General features: G+C 35.4%; 1 protein-coding gene across 2 annotated transcripts in view; it reads right to left on the reverse strand.

Moving 5' to 3' along the window:
• LOC148054566 (uncharacterized) overlaps window positions 1–16,279 on the reverse strand; it is a 77,974-nt gene that overhangs the window by 42,603 nt on the left and 19,092 nt on the right. For both annotated transcript variants that reach the window (XM_087767058.1, XM_087767059.1), the window contains exon 5: window positions 646–718. In XM_087767058.1, the coding sequence (XP_087623184.1) occupies window positions 646–718 (73 nt within the window). The remainder of the gene's footprint in view (window positions 1–645; window positions 719–16,279) is intronic.

Here is a 16,279-nt window from a genome sequence, read left to right on the forward strand (position 1 = left end):
ATGATCTGCTTACTTTTGGTTCTGCCCAAGACATTCACTGAGAAGTGACTACAGCTGATTTTGCTTCTTGTATCTATACTTTATAACAAAGCAAATATAGGCATAATCTAAAAATTTTAGTTTCGTAAGTACTGTGATGACCGAAAGTAAACTTAGCACAAACCATTTTTATCTGCAGTTTAGAAAAGAGTGAAGGCAATGAAATGAAATACCTTGGAAAAGCTATAAAGACTCAGACCCTTGTAACTAAGTAAAATGGTTTGCCACGAGAACATTAGTTCAGACTGATATTGGCTTTTAGTTTAGTAAAAGACACTCCAATCGTACTTGATGTTATTTAGAAGCATTATAGGAAGAAAGATGATGATATAGTTCATTGAGATATACCATTGAGTGATTTCAATAAGATTTTAAGGTTAGTTAACAAGAGTCACATTAGAAAATGATTGTTTGCAGGGCCAAAAATATACTTTAGTATCCAAAGTGCCTAAAGCCAAAACCAAAATAAGATCTAGGTTATATAGATTATGCGATCATTGCAAGCCCAGCGCAAACCAGCAAATCAAATCATATCCTCCCTTGTTTTTGTCACTTGCTCCGTGATGTGGATTTGTATATAATAAAAAATTGTGATATTTTCATTACCTGTTTCCTGTCCCAGAGGTATTTTCTTTCCTGGGCAGCTTTATATTGGTTTAAGGATCCCTGCCACAAATCACTGCAAATTAGGACAAAAGAGTCAATTAATTGCCTTTGAAACTTGCACATTGTTGTCAAACTCATCATGACATCTGGCAAAAAACTGTTCAGAATACTTATACAACCCCCCTTTTCTGGCTTCCTCTGTGCCTACAGAGGTAAATAAGGGATAGGCAATGCTATTTCTAAAGGAGTTTGGAGTTCAGAGCAAGATACAATTACCTTTATAGCCTGACTTGTAGATCAAGTCTGATTGCAAGCTAACCATTGAAACGTTTCCCATCTAATTTAATGGCTCTGGTGCAGACACAAATCACTGATAAGAAATGGTTACTGTACATCTGATAAGAGTCATCACTTCTGTAACTGACAAAGGGTTGTTTTTTTTTAATGTGTTGCTTAACTTTGTCCCCTAAATTTTTCATCAAGCATTAGCTATGTCAGCTGAAAAAATGAAACACCCATGTTTAATAACGTGTGTGTACATCTGTAATTACATGGCCATGACATGTAGTTTTTAAAAAATGAGAATAAAGGAATAAATAGGTATTAACATATTCCTCTCAGATTTAAATGGAAGTCTGAGCTTTCAATTAATTTAATTAATTCTTTATAATTGGAATTTGTTGAGCCAATGACACAAAGTGTTGCTATTTTGCACCCCTCCACTCTGAACTGTCATTGACTATATTTGCATTAGCATGTGGCGCAGTTTTCATAGGAGTGATTCGTGAAGCACAACATTTGTTGCTGAGGACCTGATGCCATATTGTTATCTGGGAGTTTAATCTTGTTATAGGTACTGAATGTCCATGAGGGGTTGGAGTGCATTTTTCTGTTAAGTTTCATCCACAAGCAATCAAGACAGTGCAGACTAGGAATGTTCCATGATGCAAATCACAGCAATATGAGTGGGGACAACTGGGAGATTCCCTTTCAAAAATCTCACTCTTCTCCAAATGAATATGTTTATGCAAAGAGGCACATCATCTGTCTAGCACTCATGGTAAATGGGTGACCATGGAGCATTTCACTGGCATGAATTCAACACTTCTCATTTAACTTTTACCCAAGATAGCTCAGAAGAACTGAATCTACAGGAATGAAGTAAGGAGAGGAGTAACACAGAGCATGAATCATCCTCTCTACCAGGGACTGTGGAAACAGCCAGTTTCTTCTGCAACTGGATGGAGCTTTCCAAGTATTAGATAGGATTCATCAATAAGGCTTCCAAAATTGCTATAATCCCAAATGGCCCATACTAGTAGCAAAGGTTTAAACTGAGCTCTGCCAACAAAGAGCAGTCAGATTGTGGTGTAGTTCAATTACCGTCCACAGGTAAATCACCTTGAAAATATTTTAAAAAGCAATATTGGTACTGGGAATTTGTCAGTGTTAAATTCATAGTGAGCTTCCAAATCCCAAGTTTTTCAAATACTAAATTTGAAATGCATATGCAACTTCATGCTACCATCAAGAGCAAAGATTATCTAGCCCATTAGTAAGTAGCAGGGAAGAGCTCAAAACTCATGTTTTTTTTTTAAAGCCAAATGAACATTCAGAGAAAATATTCAAAGTACTCCTAGGTTCATAAAAATAGCTGCTTATATATTGCTTAGTCCAAAGAGAATAGATAAACACATATCTGACAGCTCAAGGTTTCTCAGGAGCATTCTTAATATTTTTTCCCCAATATTGAACAAATATCTTCATTACAATTTAAAGCAGGAAAATTCTTTTCCTGCAGATTCTATTTGAAACAGGATTCTTCAACATTTTTACATCAAGTTGAGAAGACAGATTTTCATCTGAATTTGGAAGCTGTCATAGAAAAATTATTGCTCCAGTGAGCTAATAAACACTGTGTAAAAAAGCATTGGATTTCAAAAAAAACCTGCAGATTTTCAACTTCAGAAAAGCATTATATTCATGAAACAGTGACACTTTTCAGCCTCTAGCTTCCACGTACCACAAAGAATTCAAATTGATTCAGAAGATTTTGTCTGAAAATAGGTAGAGAAATATATGAATAGACTTATCTTTTTTTTTTGCTTTCTGCATATCTTTACTGTTACAACAGATAACATTAAATTCTTTTACTTGTTAGTGAATCATTTCTCAATAAGAAATATTCACTCATTTACCTTTAAAATTTATGTAAAGTATCCAGAAACAAGTATGACAACAGAATGCCACCAATAATACTCTGGTGGCAAATAACAACTGACGTTTTCATTCAAGGTTCTCTGTTATTTTACGTGCCAAATTAACATTCACTAAGACCATTGATGGCTGAGATAATCCTTGTGTGTGTCTTCACTACTACAAGCCCCAAACTTGATGCAAAGTTTTTGCTTGCACCCACAGGCATGTTTTATAGCAGTTACGTGCCACCACTGTTGGAAGTGGGTGGAAGACTTTACTTAACCAGACTTTTTAATAGCTTCCCTCTTTCTCCCTTCATCATCTGGTAAGTGTTTGGAGTACTTTTGTCCCATATTTTTCAAATACTCCTCTGAAAATTTAGGCTTGTCAGACGTTCACTCAAGAGTTACTTCAGCTGGTAGCCGTGTTCCTAATGCCACAAAACTACCCTGTGCATTGCTTCCATGATTTCTGGTTTTCTACACATGAAAAACTGGACCCTGGACAAGCGCAGATAGATATCACACAAATTTCAAGTACCTCCAGTAGATATTTCAGGTAGCTAACTTCACTTTAATAATATTTCTGACAGAGGCTATTCTTACAGCATCTCAGCAATATGATACAATTAACATCCAAATAGCTTTTCATCTGCTAGTTTCGCTCTGCAACTGGTTTCAGTCAAAGAGAAGCCCGACTTATCTATTAACTAAGTCTATTAAATAAAGTGCTTTTAAAAAAGAAAAGAAGAATGTTCCTTAGCCTAAAGTCCAAGTGGCTCAGTCTGGTTTAAGTCCACACCAGTTCACCTCAGTACTGCTCCACAGTCTTTCCTTGCTTGCACAAAAGCCATGTGATCCAAAGCTATATAAAAGAATCTATTCAGCAAACCCCAATATTCACCTCATTCAACCTTATAAATGAAGCAAGCTTCCTATTTCCAGGAATCTGCTGTTTCTGTTTGCCTATTTCAACCTCAGGTTTGTTGACAACTCTTTTCTCCTCCTTTGTCTGTTCCAAAGAGAGCTTAAAAATACAAAACTTTATCTAATTTTAAAACTGTACTTCACAAATAGACCCATAAAGCCTCTGATGACAAAGAGTATCTCATCATAATTCATCACACTTAGAGGTTGACCAGGGAAACCTGAAGTTTCATGCCTGCAAAATATTGCTATATCACTTGTTGGAGTCAAAAACATGTTCTGCAAAATATATGCATCACCAATGACCTCAGAGAATGAAACATGAGGAAAGATCTAAGACATATTACCAGGTATAAAAAGGAAAAGATGCACTTATGTACCTATCTTCAAAAACTTCTCATAGCTGCTTGTCTGAAGCAGTCCAGAAAAGCTGACAGCATGTAATATATTTGGAGATCTTTATCCTGCTTCTCAGAAGAGAAACTTTTGGTTGACTGAGGCTTACTATAAGCCTGTGTACATGAGCTAAACATGTAAGTGCTCCCAGCATTAAAGTCACCTGTCACATAGATGAGCTTAATGTTCAGTGTTACATTAAATACCCCTGATGAATGAGATGGCTTTAATTGCACTACAAATATCTCATTAGTAAAACCACAATATTTTAAATTCTATGTAATTTGTTTGAAAACAAAAAATTTGCAATGTGCAATTCTTAATTTTTTTCCCACTTTATGGCAAAGCAGTCATCTTAAAAAGGAGCAAGATCTGAAGTAGTTTCTATGGGTTCCTTAAGTTTCTTTCAGATCACGTGAAGAGAACACACATTCACACATAAGACATACTTTTTTGAATTATTTGGAAAAAACAATCAGCTTTCACCTCATGATTTAAGTTCCTTATCTTGCTTTTACTAAGGTAAACTAGAGCTTACTATTAATTTAAATAAAACAGGATTAGATCCTAGTTGAACAGTAATGTGCTAATAAGATATTTGTTTCTGACATTTTGATAGCCTAAGGATTTTAACATTAAAACATGTTACAACACTTGCTTCTAAATCAAAACTGTCTTCTGTATTTTAAAACAAAAAAGTCAGTTATACTTATTGTGCTTTGTTTTATTTGAAGTAAGGTCATTTTTTAGAGATTACTGATTCAATTTGTGCTTAGTGTTTCATGAGGTAAAAGAGTTACAAGTTATTATATATAATAACATCCATATAATAATAATCTATTTTAGATTAACACACCTTAATTCTGTGAAGTGTTACAAAAGCAGCCTCAAAAATCTTGAATGAATCCAATCTTCATTAGATGGCAAGGTGGTAACCACAGAAACAAAGACAATCTTTTAAAAAGTATGTCATGAAACCTAAGATACGTGTAAAATGTTTGGTTTACATCACTGATGTATATATATTCAATTAAATGTGTTAGTGTTTCCTGGATATTAGTTATCTGTGAAGGAATACTTTTAAGGAAAATGGCTAGGTATTATATGATATATATTTCAATAATTATTTTGGATAAGAATTGCCATCTTTTTTTATTCAATAGTGTAATAAGTTTCTTGTCTAAAGAAACCATTGTAATTTTGATCAGGAAATAATTTTTTTTAAATGAAATCATTTTCCCAATGTGAGATTAACCTAATTTAAGTCTATAATAACCAGATACTTGCTCAAATAAAAGCAAATTGTAGAAATTTTTCTGTAGTAAATGTCTTTAAAAAGAAAAAGTCCATATCTCATCATCTAACTGTGTTGATGGTCTCTAAATTAAATCAACAGTTTTCCTTATCAAATATTTGAACATCGCATGTGGTGAAACTTTAAATAGACATAAGGGAATATATGGCTTCTTGAACACAGGGACAGAAAAAACAGAGACACTAAAGATTCAAATGGGTGAATAGTAGCTGTTACCTTTAAGTTGCTTTCAAAATTTGGATAAAACAATAAATTCACAGATGAAAGCTCTCTCACCCCACAGAACCCTGGAGTATTAGGCTAAGTGAAATACACTTACTCAGGGTGAAACCTTCTGGCAGACTAACAGTGATGGTATTTTCATTCAAATAAGATGGTTTTGAACAATACATTTCAAACACTAACAGACCTTCTTTCTCTCACTGTTCATGAATTTTCATCTTCTCTTTCAACTTATTTTTCACAGCCAAACCTATGCTGACTTGTCCCTTCTATCTAATAATATTTGTTTTTCTTATATTCCCTAGCATGTTGACGTCCTAGAAAAAAGTATAGACAAATGTCGGTAGCATAATATTCAGTTGACTTGGAAATATGCTGAAAAGACTTTTTGGATGGGAAGGGGAGAGGAGGCATCAGTACTAATAATCAAAATTGGGACTTTAGAATAAAATTACAGTAAGTACCTTCACTGTTATCATGGCAACAAAACTTGAAATTAACATTAGCTAGAAAAGTGGTCATTAATAAATGGTTTAGATGATCAGATAGAAGTTAACCTCAAGCAGATTCACTACCAGACATATTATCAGCTTAATGCTAAATAGCTAAATAGCTAAACAGCTAAATAACCACATGCTGGAGCTAATGAAGGAATCATGCATGCTTCACCAAGACCATGTTGGTCTGCCAAAGCCATTACAAATTTTAGTAAGGTGAAATCAGCCTGAAATGCCCAGTTGACAGATATAATTGGACCTAGTAACTATTGTAGAAGAAAATCATCATAGTCTCCCATCTTCCATGTCTTGGTGGCATGGTGGGAGGTAAGGGAGAGAGGGGGCATTATTCAAATTATGGGTGTGAGTTAAGAGAGTGCTTAATAAATATATACATTCCATTTATACAATGATTTCCCACATAAAGTGATTGCTAGAGTCAGCTCCATAGTGCCTATAGAAGCTATGAAGAAAAAATGTAGGCAGCAGTGTGTCATCATTTGAGGAAAATGAAGAATAACTGTTACTGCCAAGATTTTTTTGATACATTCATAAAACATTACCTTTGTTACACCTAAGGCCGTGTCTTTTAAATAAGCAAGTATACAGCGTAGTATACAGTGCAGAATCTGAGCTCAAAATGCAATAATGTTGGAAACATTGAAGCTAAGAGTAGACATGAAAAAATATTTTTATATTTCATACAGTCATTAAAATAAGAATGGTTCCCTGTACAAGCTAAATCTGTTTTAGTACAATAAATTCCTTTGGGATTGTTCTCTGACACCGAGTTCGCCTTGAATACTTTGACTCACACTCATAATTTTAAATTCACTCACCCCGTAAAACGTCACTGACTTGTCCTAGCTCCCAGTTCATTCATTAGGGAAAGTGTTAACTGATCAGGGCCAAAAGCAAGCAGAGGATAATCAAACAATTTTGTGTGATAGAGAAAATGTGACAATTTTCAATTGAAAATGTCACTCCCATTACTGAAAATGTATGGAGACAATATGTTTCAAACCCATAAACATTAGGGAAACATGCTGAAGTAAGCTTGTATCCATACTTTACATAGTTATATCTATCTAGAGAAGTACATAATTTCCTTCTGTGAAACTTATTGTCCTGTTATTAAGACAGAGCTATAAGATCATTGTATTTCTGAACAACTCTCCACATATTGTTTGAGGTACTTAAATTGAGCTTTTATAGCCAGATAAGGCTCCCTTCTCAGACTGCAGTATACCTGCTTCTGCCCAGGGTCTAAACTGATGGTTTTGGCCCAAATCCTATCTTGGTGAAGCAGTCTTATCTTATCCTCAATGAAATAAAGACAACCCAAGCCAATAAGTTAGCTTAGCTACAGAAAAACCATAAAGGAAACAACTACATTGGACTCGGGAAGAAAGTGTCCATATTTACTTATACTTTTTCTCATCATCCCCATCATCAGTGGTACTTGAAGTCAACAAAATCTTCCATTATGATTGGGCAATTGTCCCACTATATTTGCTAGAAAGCAAAAAAAAAAAAAATCAAGCTAAGGCATGGCTAGTAATTTAATTAACAGGTTGTCTATTTCATCATATATCTTGCTGCTTATCTATTTAGAATAATCTCACAGTCAAAGTAGTGTATTCAATTATAAGCAATTTAATTGCATTATAATTTTTATTTAGTTTGTTTTATTAATATCAGTCTAAAAGGAGCTGTGAGTAGTTTCATGGATGTTTAGTTCCAGGTCTCCTAAGACTGGATCAGACCTGTGGTATTGCACAAGTAAACAAATGACTTCCCTTCTTGTAGCTAAAGCAAATCTACAGCTGTAAAAATGGCTGCTCAGATTAGCTGAAAATGAATTTACTCCCTTTAAACCCAATTCACAGGACTAATTTTTTTTCTTGTTATTATAATGTCAGAGAAGACACTTGAATCCTCATTTCTATACAGTAGCCCTACTACTTATCTAGACTAAAAAGGCCACATTTAGTTATTCTAGAGTATATTCAATAAAAGATTTTAAAAGATTGGTTTGCTTTTATGTGAAACACAAAGAAAAAACTGAAATACAATATTTGAGAAATATAATCTGAAAATAGTAATCTCAAAATTATCAATCTCAAAAAGATTTCCTCCTAAGATGTACTCCAGTCTTAGCTTTGAAATTTGTTCAGTAAGCAGGAGCTACTCAGAGGAATATTCTTTAGAACTGACCTTATCAAGACTGAGTCTTTTAGTTAATACCAGTTTTACTTTGCTGATGACTACATTGAACATTTTACCTCATGCACAAGTAATTAAGATAATTAGTGTCATGTTTATGATCTAATAGATCAGAGGTAATTCAAGAAGCTAGTATGAATAATGAAAGGGTAAACAGTAATAATCTAATTATGACATTAATTATCTCTATCAGCATACCACAGACTGAAAATTTCAAAAGCCACCTCGCTGATGGATTTGCCATGACCTATCTTCCTTCTTTTGCCACCGTGTTGGAAGCTACATCTTAATGGAAGTGAGTAGCTATGGAGTTTGGTTAACCCAGAGAGAACAATGAAGCAGACTAACAAAAAGACTTCAGCTTTGAGACAGATAATGTCAGAACACTTCATTTTTAACAGGAAGTATTTCACCAGTGGAAAATTTATAGCCCTGAGTTAGCACAGTGCTGTTGAGAGCACAAAGATCCTTACATTATAACTAATAATTGTTTCCTCAGAAATGGATTCACTACTTCCAAATACATGTATCAGTCCACCTCCACTCCTATTTCATCCAAAAGAAAATAACTACCATCCAGAACAAGGTCTGAATTGGAGACTCCGTCATGGCATATCTCAGTAGACCAGTGAAATTTTTTTTAACAAATACCTTTAGACAGTAAGACACAAATGTACAACATACCTATAGCTATAGAAAATACATCAGTTTCGCTAATCAAACACCTGAGGTTAAAAATTCTGTCTCTATGTAGGACTACTGAGGTGGATAATATATTTAATAGTACTTTATATTATTGTTTCCGCTGTAAAACATAAGACTTTTTAGAGAGGACCATCATCTCCATTTTACTAGTGAAACTACTCAAGCACAAGGAAGGAAGTGGAAGAGGTGGAAGAGTGTCAATGATGAAATGAGTCTTCTCTGACAGGATCCTATCTATGATAAATTCACAAATATGCTCACTGTACAGACCTGTTTATGTAATCAAGTCAAAAAAGCAAAGAGGATTTGAGGAATAAAAGAAAGGAAAATTCCAATGACCAAGTGTGAAGTCTGCAACTTGCTTTGGTGTGAGAAAGTAAATAGCAAATATTGAGCTTTTCCAGAAGACATTTTTAAAGTATTTTCTCATTTAACCTCACTTTTTTTTCCTAAGAAATTTTAATTTTGGAGAAAACAAAATGGAAAAAGTGTGTAGAGTTCTACAAGGTTGCAGATTCTGCAATTATGATTAAAAAAACCCCATATTTTTATAAGCATAACTACAAAAAGGGAACCATAAGTGGGAAAGTGGAAACTCAGAAGTGGAAGCCAAAATATGCAACCTTCATTAGGAGTTTCAATTACAAAAGCAGGTCTATTAAAATAATCGTAGTACCTATGAAGTTTCTCAGGTTTTCAGCAATGAAAGTAATTTAAGCAATCCTACTGAGAAAAATAAGTGGAGTTTATTCAGTAGGTGCTGTCCATGTAATTAGAAAAGGTTAATCAATTTAACTAAATAGTAAGATACATGAAACAAGATATTTGCAGGAAAGCAGATCTTCAAAACTTGAAAAAGACTGCTTATTAGAGAAACTTAAAGATTTCTGTCTTAAAAAATTAACCTTTGATTAAAAATACTATCCCTCAATTAGAAGTAAAAGGACTAAGTTTTCCAAATAGTTTTGCATAGAGTATGTATACTTTTTTGTTTCCATTTTGTTTTGTTAATGAGTTGTTGTCATTCTCCTGCTGAATAATTTTTCAGCCTTTTTGTTTTCATTGACTACTCAATTTTAGTAAACCACACTCAAAATAAAGAAATAAATAATTCTCTTTATACCATGCATTACTTACTTAAAAAAATAAGGTTAGCTTTAGCAGTGTGGGCTCTGTGTGAATTCATTATATATATGAGAAATTGTACAGAAGGAAAATTATGAAAGTAATTGAGAGCTATTATAAGAAAGTAGAAAGTGTGTTAGCATTCTTTTAGAACTTTATAAACAAAGTGTGTATACTGTAGTGTGCAAAGTGCTCCCTAAATGCATATCTCTAAATCAGAGGGCCATGTATGAAGCATATAAAGCACATGAAGTATATTATTTTTAACTTCAGCTTACTTAAAAACATTTCCAATTATGTTTGTTACAAAAGAGATTTTTTTTTAATAAAATGTCAACAGAAAATGGGAGAGTAAAAGTACTTTTATTGGTAAAATCCCCAATCAATTGTTGTGCTTTCTCATTTGTGCATTACAAATTTTAATGTAGGCAGGAAAGCATCTTTTTTTTTTTTTTTTTTTTAATGATCTCTGTGTGCCTGGATTAGCATGGACTGGATCCTGGGCCCTAATAAACTTCCTTGAAAAGAGAAACAGTTTGTTTCTAGAAAAAAACTTCTGTCTTTGTAAATGGCTTATTACATAGAATATTGTGCTTTTGGTCAGATTAGACAGTCAGTATAATGGACAAGTCATTTTAGCTTCTATAATTCCACAGCAACACATTTAACTAAAAAACATATGATCCCTTTTTCTGGAGAAAGGCAAAGTCTACATGCTAGCATCTAAGTATTTAGACATTAAAGAAAGATTTTACCATCTAATGTTATAGAACTTCATCCTCATCAGGGCTTAGTATAGTGTTCTGAGCTAGACCAAACAAAAGATGCAGGCACCTAAGGTAAGTCTTAGGCAAAGATAAAAAGTTTAAGTTTTTCTTGTCTATATTTAATTTTACATAAACACAAACGTACAACATGTCACACTCATTACCTTGTCTCATTCTAAGCTTGAGGTGCATTGAGTTCTCTACATGGTGAGACATTCCTCATTCTAAAAACTTTGTTTCTGTCTTCTTCTAAAGGGGATCCTCGGATTAGAACATGCAGAGGATACATTGTCATCATCAAGAGCATCACAAAATGTTCTTGTGGTTGCTGTCTTTTAACTAAGACACAGCCATCAAAGGAGGGTCGTGGTCATGACCACTTTTTATATCAGTCCAGAAAAAAAAATCCTGAGTCATATCCATCCTTCCTAATATAGCCGTGGCACTGCACACACACAAAAAGGACAAGCTTTCTAAAGGTAACTGCCCATCTAAGATATTAAGTGATGGCCCCTTGTCCTTAGGTGGTGAGGAGGTAATTTCTCTTCCTTTCACCCTAACCTCTCCAAGTGTGAGGGAGCAGCAAGATCCAGTGATTCCCTTAAGGAAGGCAAAATGGGAACAATTCCCACACAGGCCAACACACACAACAAGGTGCAGTCCCACAGTGTCTGAGTATGGTGGGCAAAGGCAGATACTGGCAACAGAGTCCTCCAGAGCCCCAGACCCAGCAAGCAACAAACTAGATCCATTCAGGGAGTCCAGTCAGTCAGAATCAAAAGGACACAGGGACAGAGACAAGCTGTAACATAAACCCAAAGCACCCATACAAAAACCAACATAAACCCAAGAACGAAACAAAAAGCTGAAGACCAGTACTCTTACACTGTAGGTAGGACAGGCCTAAGCTTATAAAGGGTTCTGGGCCAATGGATAGATGGTGTGGGTCTAGGATAGATGGAGGTCTACGTGAGGCTAGTCAGGGCCATTAAGGGCTTTTTGGTGCCCTGAGGAACACGACTGAAATTATTTCCTCTAATTCTTAGATTATTCATGCTAGTAATGGTTTATCAAGACCTTATGCTCTAATTGAAAGTTCTCATCTGTTATCCCATAATAACCTTAAGCATAGGGCTATAAAAATACCCTAAATCTGTAATTTCTTAGATAGGTCACTGAGGTTGAATTAGAAATTCTGGATTCAGCTCTCTACTCCAAGGCTTTTTTCCCACTCTGATTCAAGTGAACTTGGCACCATTACCTATTCTAGATCTCATTTGAGCCGCCTCCCTTAAAGGTTTCCTTTCATGCAGAAAGGAAGACAACCCTTAAACTTTCTATCCTGCTATTTAAGATATTCTCCTGACAGTTGGACTAGGGATTCCAACTTGTTCAGTCTCAGGCGGTCAAGCATTCTAACCAGAACATTGAATAAAAAGCAAATGGTGGCACCTTATCGTCCAGAGTCGAAGTCACAGAAAAAGCAAGATCTACTGAGTTTTGGGGGTTTGTTTGTTTGTTTTAAATAATAATAGGCAAGTACACATTCAGGAGGGTATTTTGGACTCAGGAACTGGTTTGCACAGAACTCAACAGCATGGAGTGGAGTTAAGCTCCTAAACTCCAGACAGGGAATTCATCTATGCATGAAATTTTCTGTGAGAGGTTCTGTGCTGCTCCCTAAGCACAATATGGGTTTTTGGATCCTCCCCTCACTCCTTTTTCCCTTTGAAGACTCTAGTTCTCTTTGTGTACTCTGTCAGGACTTAATACTGAACCCTGGATTCTGCTGTGAAGGTCAACTGAATACAGGCCTTGAAGTAGCTCAATTTGTAGCATCCAAGTCCTTTACTGGCTCTAGCTCCTTGTTGGTATGTACATATATATCTCAGTGTAATTGCATGGTTTTTCATAACCTGAAACCAAGTTCCTACTGCAGAATAATTGATTGTGCCTTAAGGAAAGCAATTAAAATTCAATGAGAATTTCAAAACATTGGTAGTCTCATGCACGTCTTTCTGTAAAGACCCCTTCCATATGAATTTTGTTTCAGTCTTCTGGTCTGGAGCTTCATAATGGCTTAGACCACCATGGAATTGATGTTTGTCCTGGTTTCAGCTGGGATAGAGTTAGTTTTCTTCTTAGTAGCTGGTAGAGTGCTGTGTTTTGGATTTAGGATGAGAATAATGTTGATAACGCACTGATGTTTTGGTTCTTGCTGAACAGAGTTTACACTAGGCAAGGCCTTTTCAGCTTCTCGTGCTCTGCCAGGTGCATAAGAAGCTGGGAGGGAGCAGAGCTAGGACAGCTGACCCAGACTGGCCAAAGGGCTATTCCATACCATATGACATCATGCTCAGTATATAAGCCGAGGGAAGAAGAAGGAAGGGAGCGACATTTGGAGTGATGGAGTTTGTCTTCCCAAGTAATCGTTACGTGTGATGGAGCCCTGCTTTCCTGAGGATGGCTGAACACCTGCCTGCCCATGGGAAGTAGTGAATGAATTCCTTGCTTTGCTTTGCTTGCGTGAGCGGCTTTTGCTTTACCTATCAAACTGTCTTTATCTCAATCCATGAGTTTTCTCACTTTTACTCTTCCAGTTCTCTCCCCCATCCCACCGGGGGGGGGAGTGAGAGAGCGGCTGTGTGGTGCTTAGTTGCTGGCTGGGGTTAAACCACGACAATGTTGAAGACAACCAAGGTTATGAAAGGAAACCTTTCCTTACAAGAAGTAATGATAATTAAATACCTACCAAAGAAAACATATTTTTTGTTCCATTTAAATCTATAAAGGAATAATAGTGGAACCTGACAAACTCCAGTTATAAATTTTACATGGCAATAGAGTCATAGAGCAGTCACTAAGTAAAAATTAATATTGATCAACCTATATAAAATGGTGCCAGACCTATTACCATCTCACTGAAAAGGAAAATGTATTATCTTTTATATGATGTTTACCACGCAGTTGCCAGATCACTGTAAAAAAAACTTCTCAAAAATTGTATCATTTAACTTAGCTTCCTTATCAGAGGATGTTATTTCCAGGAACCACTAGTCACAGGAGGTGTTTTCTATGGTTTGGCTGAGGAAACCTGTGAATAGGCCTCAGTTAGGAAGGATCTTAAATCGAATCTCTGTAGCCCTTACAATTACATTTACAGCATATCTCTCCTGATTATTAGTATCCTGATCAATTAATCTTTATCTATAAAACTAATGCTCTGTGCGGAATTGATCTAAGTTGGCTATAATATGTATTTCATGCTAGGATTTATTTACAGTACATTTTTCTTAACATGATTGAGTTATTGTAGTGATACCTCTGCACCGAGAAAATAAAATGGGACTAAGGAATGGTGACTAAGGAATGGTTAATTAAAAGTAATAATCTTTTTCTTTTTTTCTTTGTTTAAATTGACAGAGTAACAGCTGGCCACAACAGCTGCCAGTGCTCTAATTTTTGGACAGATGCATTTTCCATGTAATTTTAAGTTCACAAAGACCAGATGCTTCCCATGATTGCTCTAACCAGTTTCTCCATGTTCAGTATTCTGTGATTTGCTTTGAACTAAGGCTTTTGTTCTTCTCCTGAATCTTCCATTATTTGTATTTACAAAGTTGTCAGGCAAGACAAGAGATATTAAGGTCAAAACTGGATTAATTTTTGACCACATATTTCTTCTTTTGAAGTATTTTCCTCTTAGACTCAAAGGTAAAATTCTCGTACACAGCACTGTCTTTACATCTGTATAACATGTATGTGTACCTTTTCAGAGAGGAATTAAAACTACAAAATTCAATGTTTCTTGTAAACTCATGTTAAAATTTAGAAATTAATTTGCTTTAGAAAGGTCCATGCTCCCAGTTACATTCATATTGAGGAAAATTTGAGTATATCTATTTGCTCACAAGAAGGTTGGACTACTTCCTAGAATTGTACTGGAAAACTGGAAAAGAAAACAAACTACAGGATTGAGTTCTAAAATTTTCTGGGCCAAATCTTGATCTTATAAAATGCTGAGCGTGCTGTCACTGATCCAACAAAATAATTAGGCCCAGCAATTACAACAACTGTTTAGCCTCAAGGATGAGAGAGATGTCTCCTTGGATTCAGCTGGACAGTTCCAATGTTTAGCTCTGAGTACAAAAGTAGTGACTCTGCTGGAATGAGTCCAGAGTACTTAGCATATAGTTAGATAGACACTTAAATGAACCACAGATTGATCTTGTCCTCACGTTTAGGGCTGTGCAACTCATTTTTCTGCATAGGCTGAAGTGATGACAGACAATTAAAGAGAGGTAATTGCAATGAACTCTGTATATTTCATATGTGATGGGACATAAGGAGGAGCTGGGTTCCCAAAGTCTTTTGCCAGAGCCCTGGCATAGAGGTAGTTAAGCCAGAAAATGTCAGACCACACCCTTCTCAGTGAGAACAGCACATCCATACAAAATTATTTTGGCTGTGCTGAAAGAAGAATTAAGCACAGTCTTTTGCCTACATAGCAAAGGAAGTAAAGATTAAACCATTTATTCTTTATGATTTTATGTATATGTTTTATTCAATTACTCATTCTGTCCCAGAAATGTACAGTGTATGCATCCTCAGCTGTTAATAATATTGTATCTATCTGTTCAGGGAATAAAATAAGAATGACAGGGAATAATTAAAACACACCAGATTTTAAATGTTTAATGGTCACACCTGATGAATTATACCGGCTTCATACTGTTTGCAAAGAAATATATTTGCACTGCTAAAATAATGGAAGCATTTCACTCCTTAATCCTTTATGGAAAATACATATATAAACTCCCTAACTTTTCCTCAAGCTATTTTTGTTTCTACTACCTTCATGTATATCCTCAATTATTAAATGGATTGTAGTATATACACCTAACTTGTATCCCTGTGACCTACGTATGGCATCTTGATATTTTTAATTTCCTGTTATCTCCTAGAGGTGACTGCTTATGTGTTTTGTACCTTGTACTGTCCTCTTAGCTTGGAGGAATGGGGCGTCTTATAATTTTAGTCAATTATTTCTGTGGTTCTTGGAATCTCAGAAACTACGTTGTTAAAGTATATCCAATGTCCGTCTAGTCAAATCTCTGTTACTGGCTGTGGACAGTACCAGACAGAATACAGGAAGAAAATTCCTAGCAGTAGACATGAAAAAAATCTGGCTTCGCCCAAGACAGCTTTATGCTGGCCTTTAAAAATTAGAAATTAATTAAAAATCTGAAATCCTGC

The sequence above is a fragment of the Nipponia nippon genome, unplaced genomic scaffold (assembly GCF_047370975.1).
Source record: "Nipponia nippon isolate SJK-2023a ecotype South Korea unplaced genomic scaffold, ASM4737097v1 scaffold_3, whole genome shotgun sequence".
NCBI classification, from domain to species: domain Eukaryota; kingdom Metazoa; phylum Chordata; class Aves; order Pelecaniformes; family Threskiornithidae; genus Nipponia; species Nipponia nippon.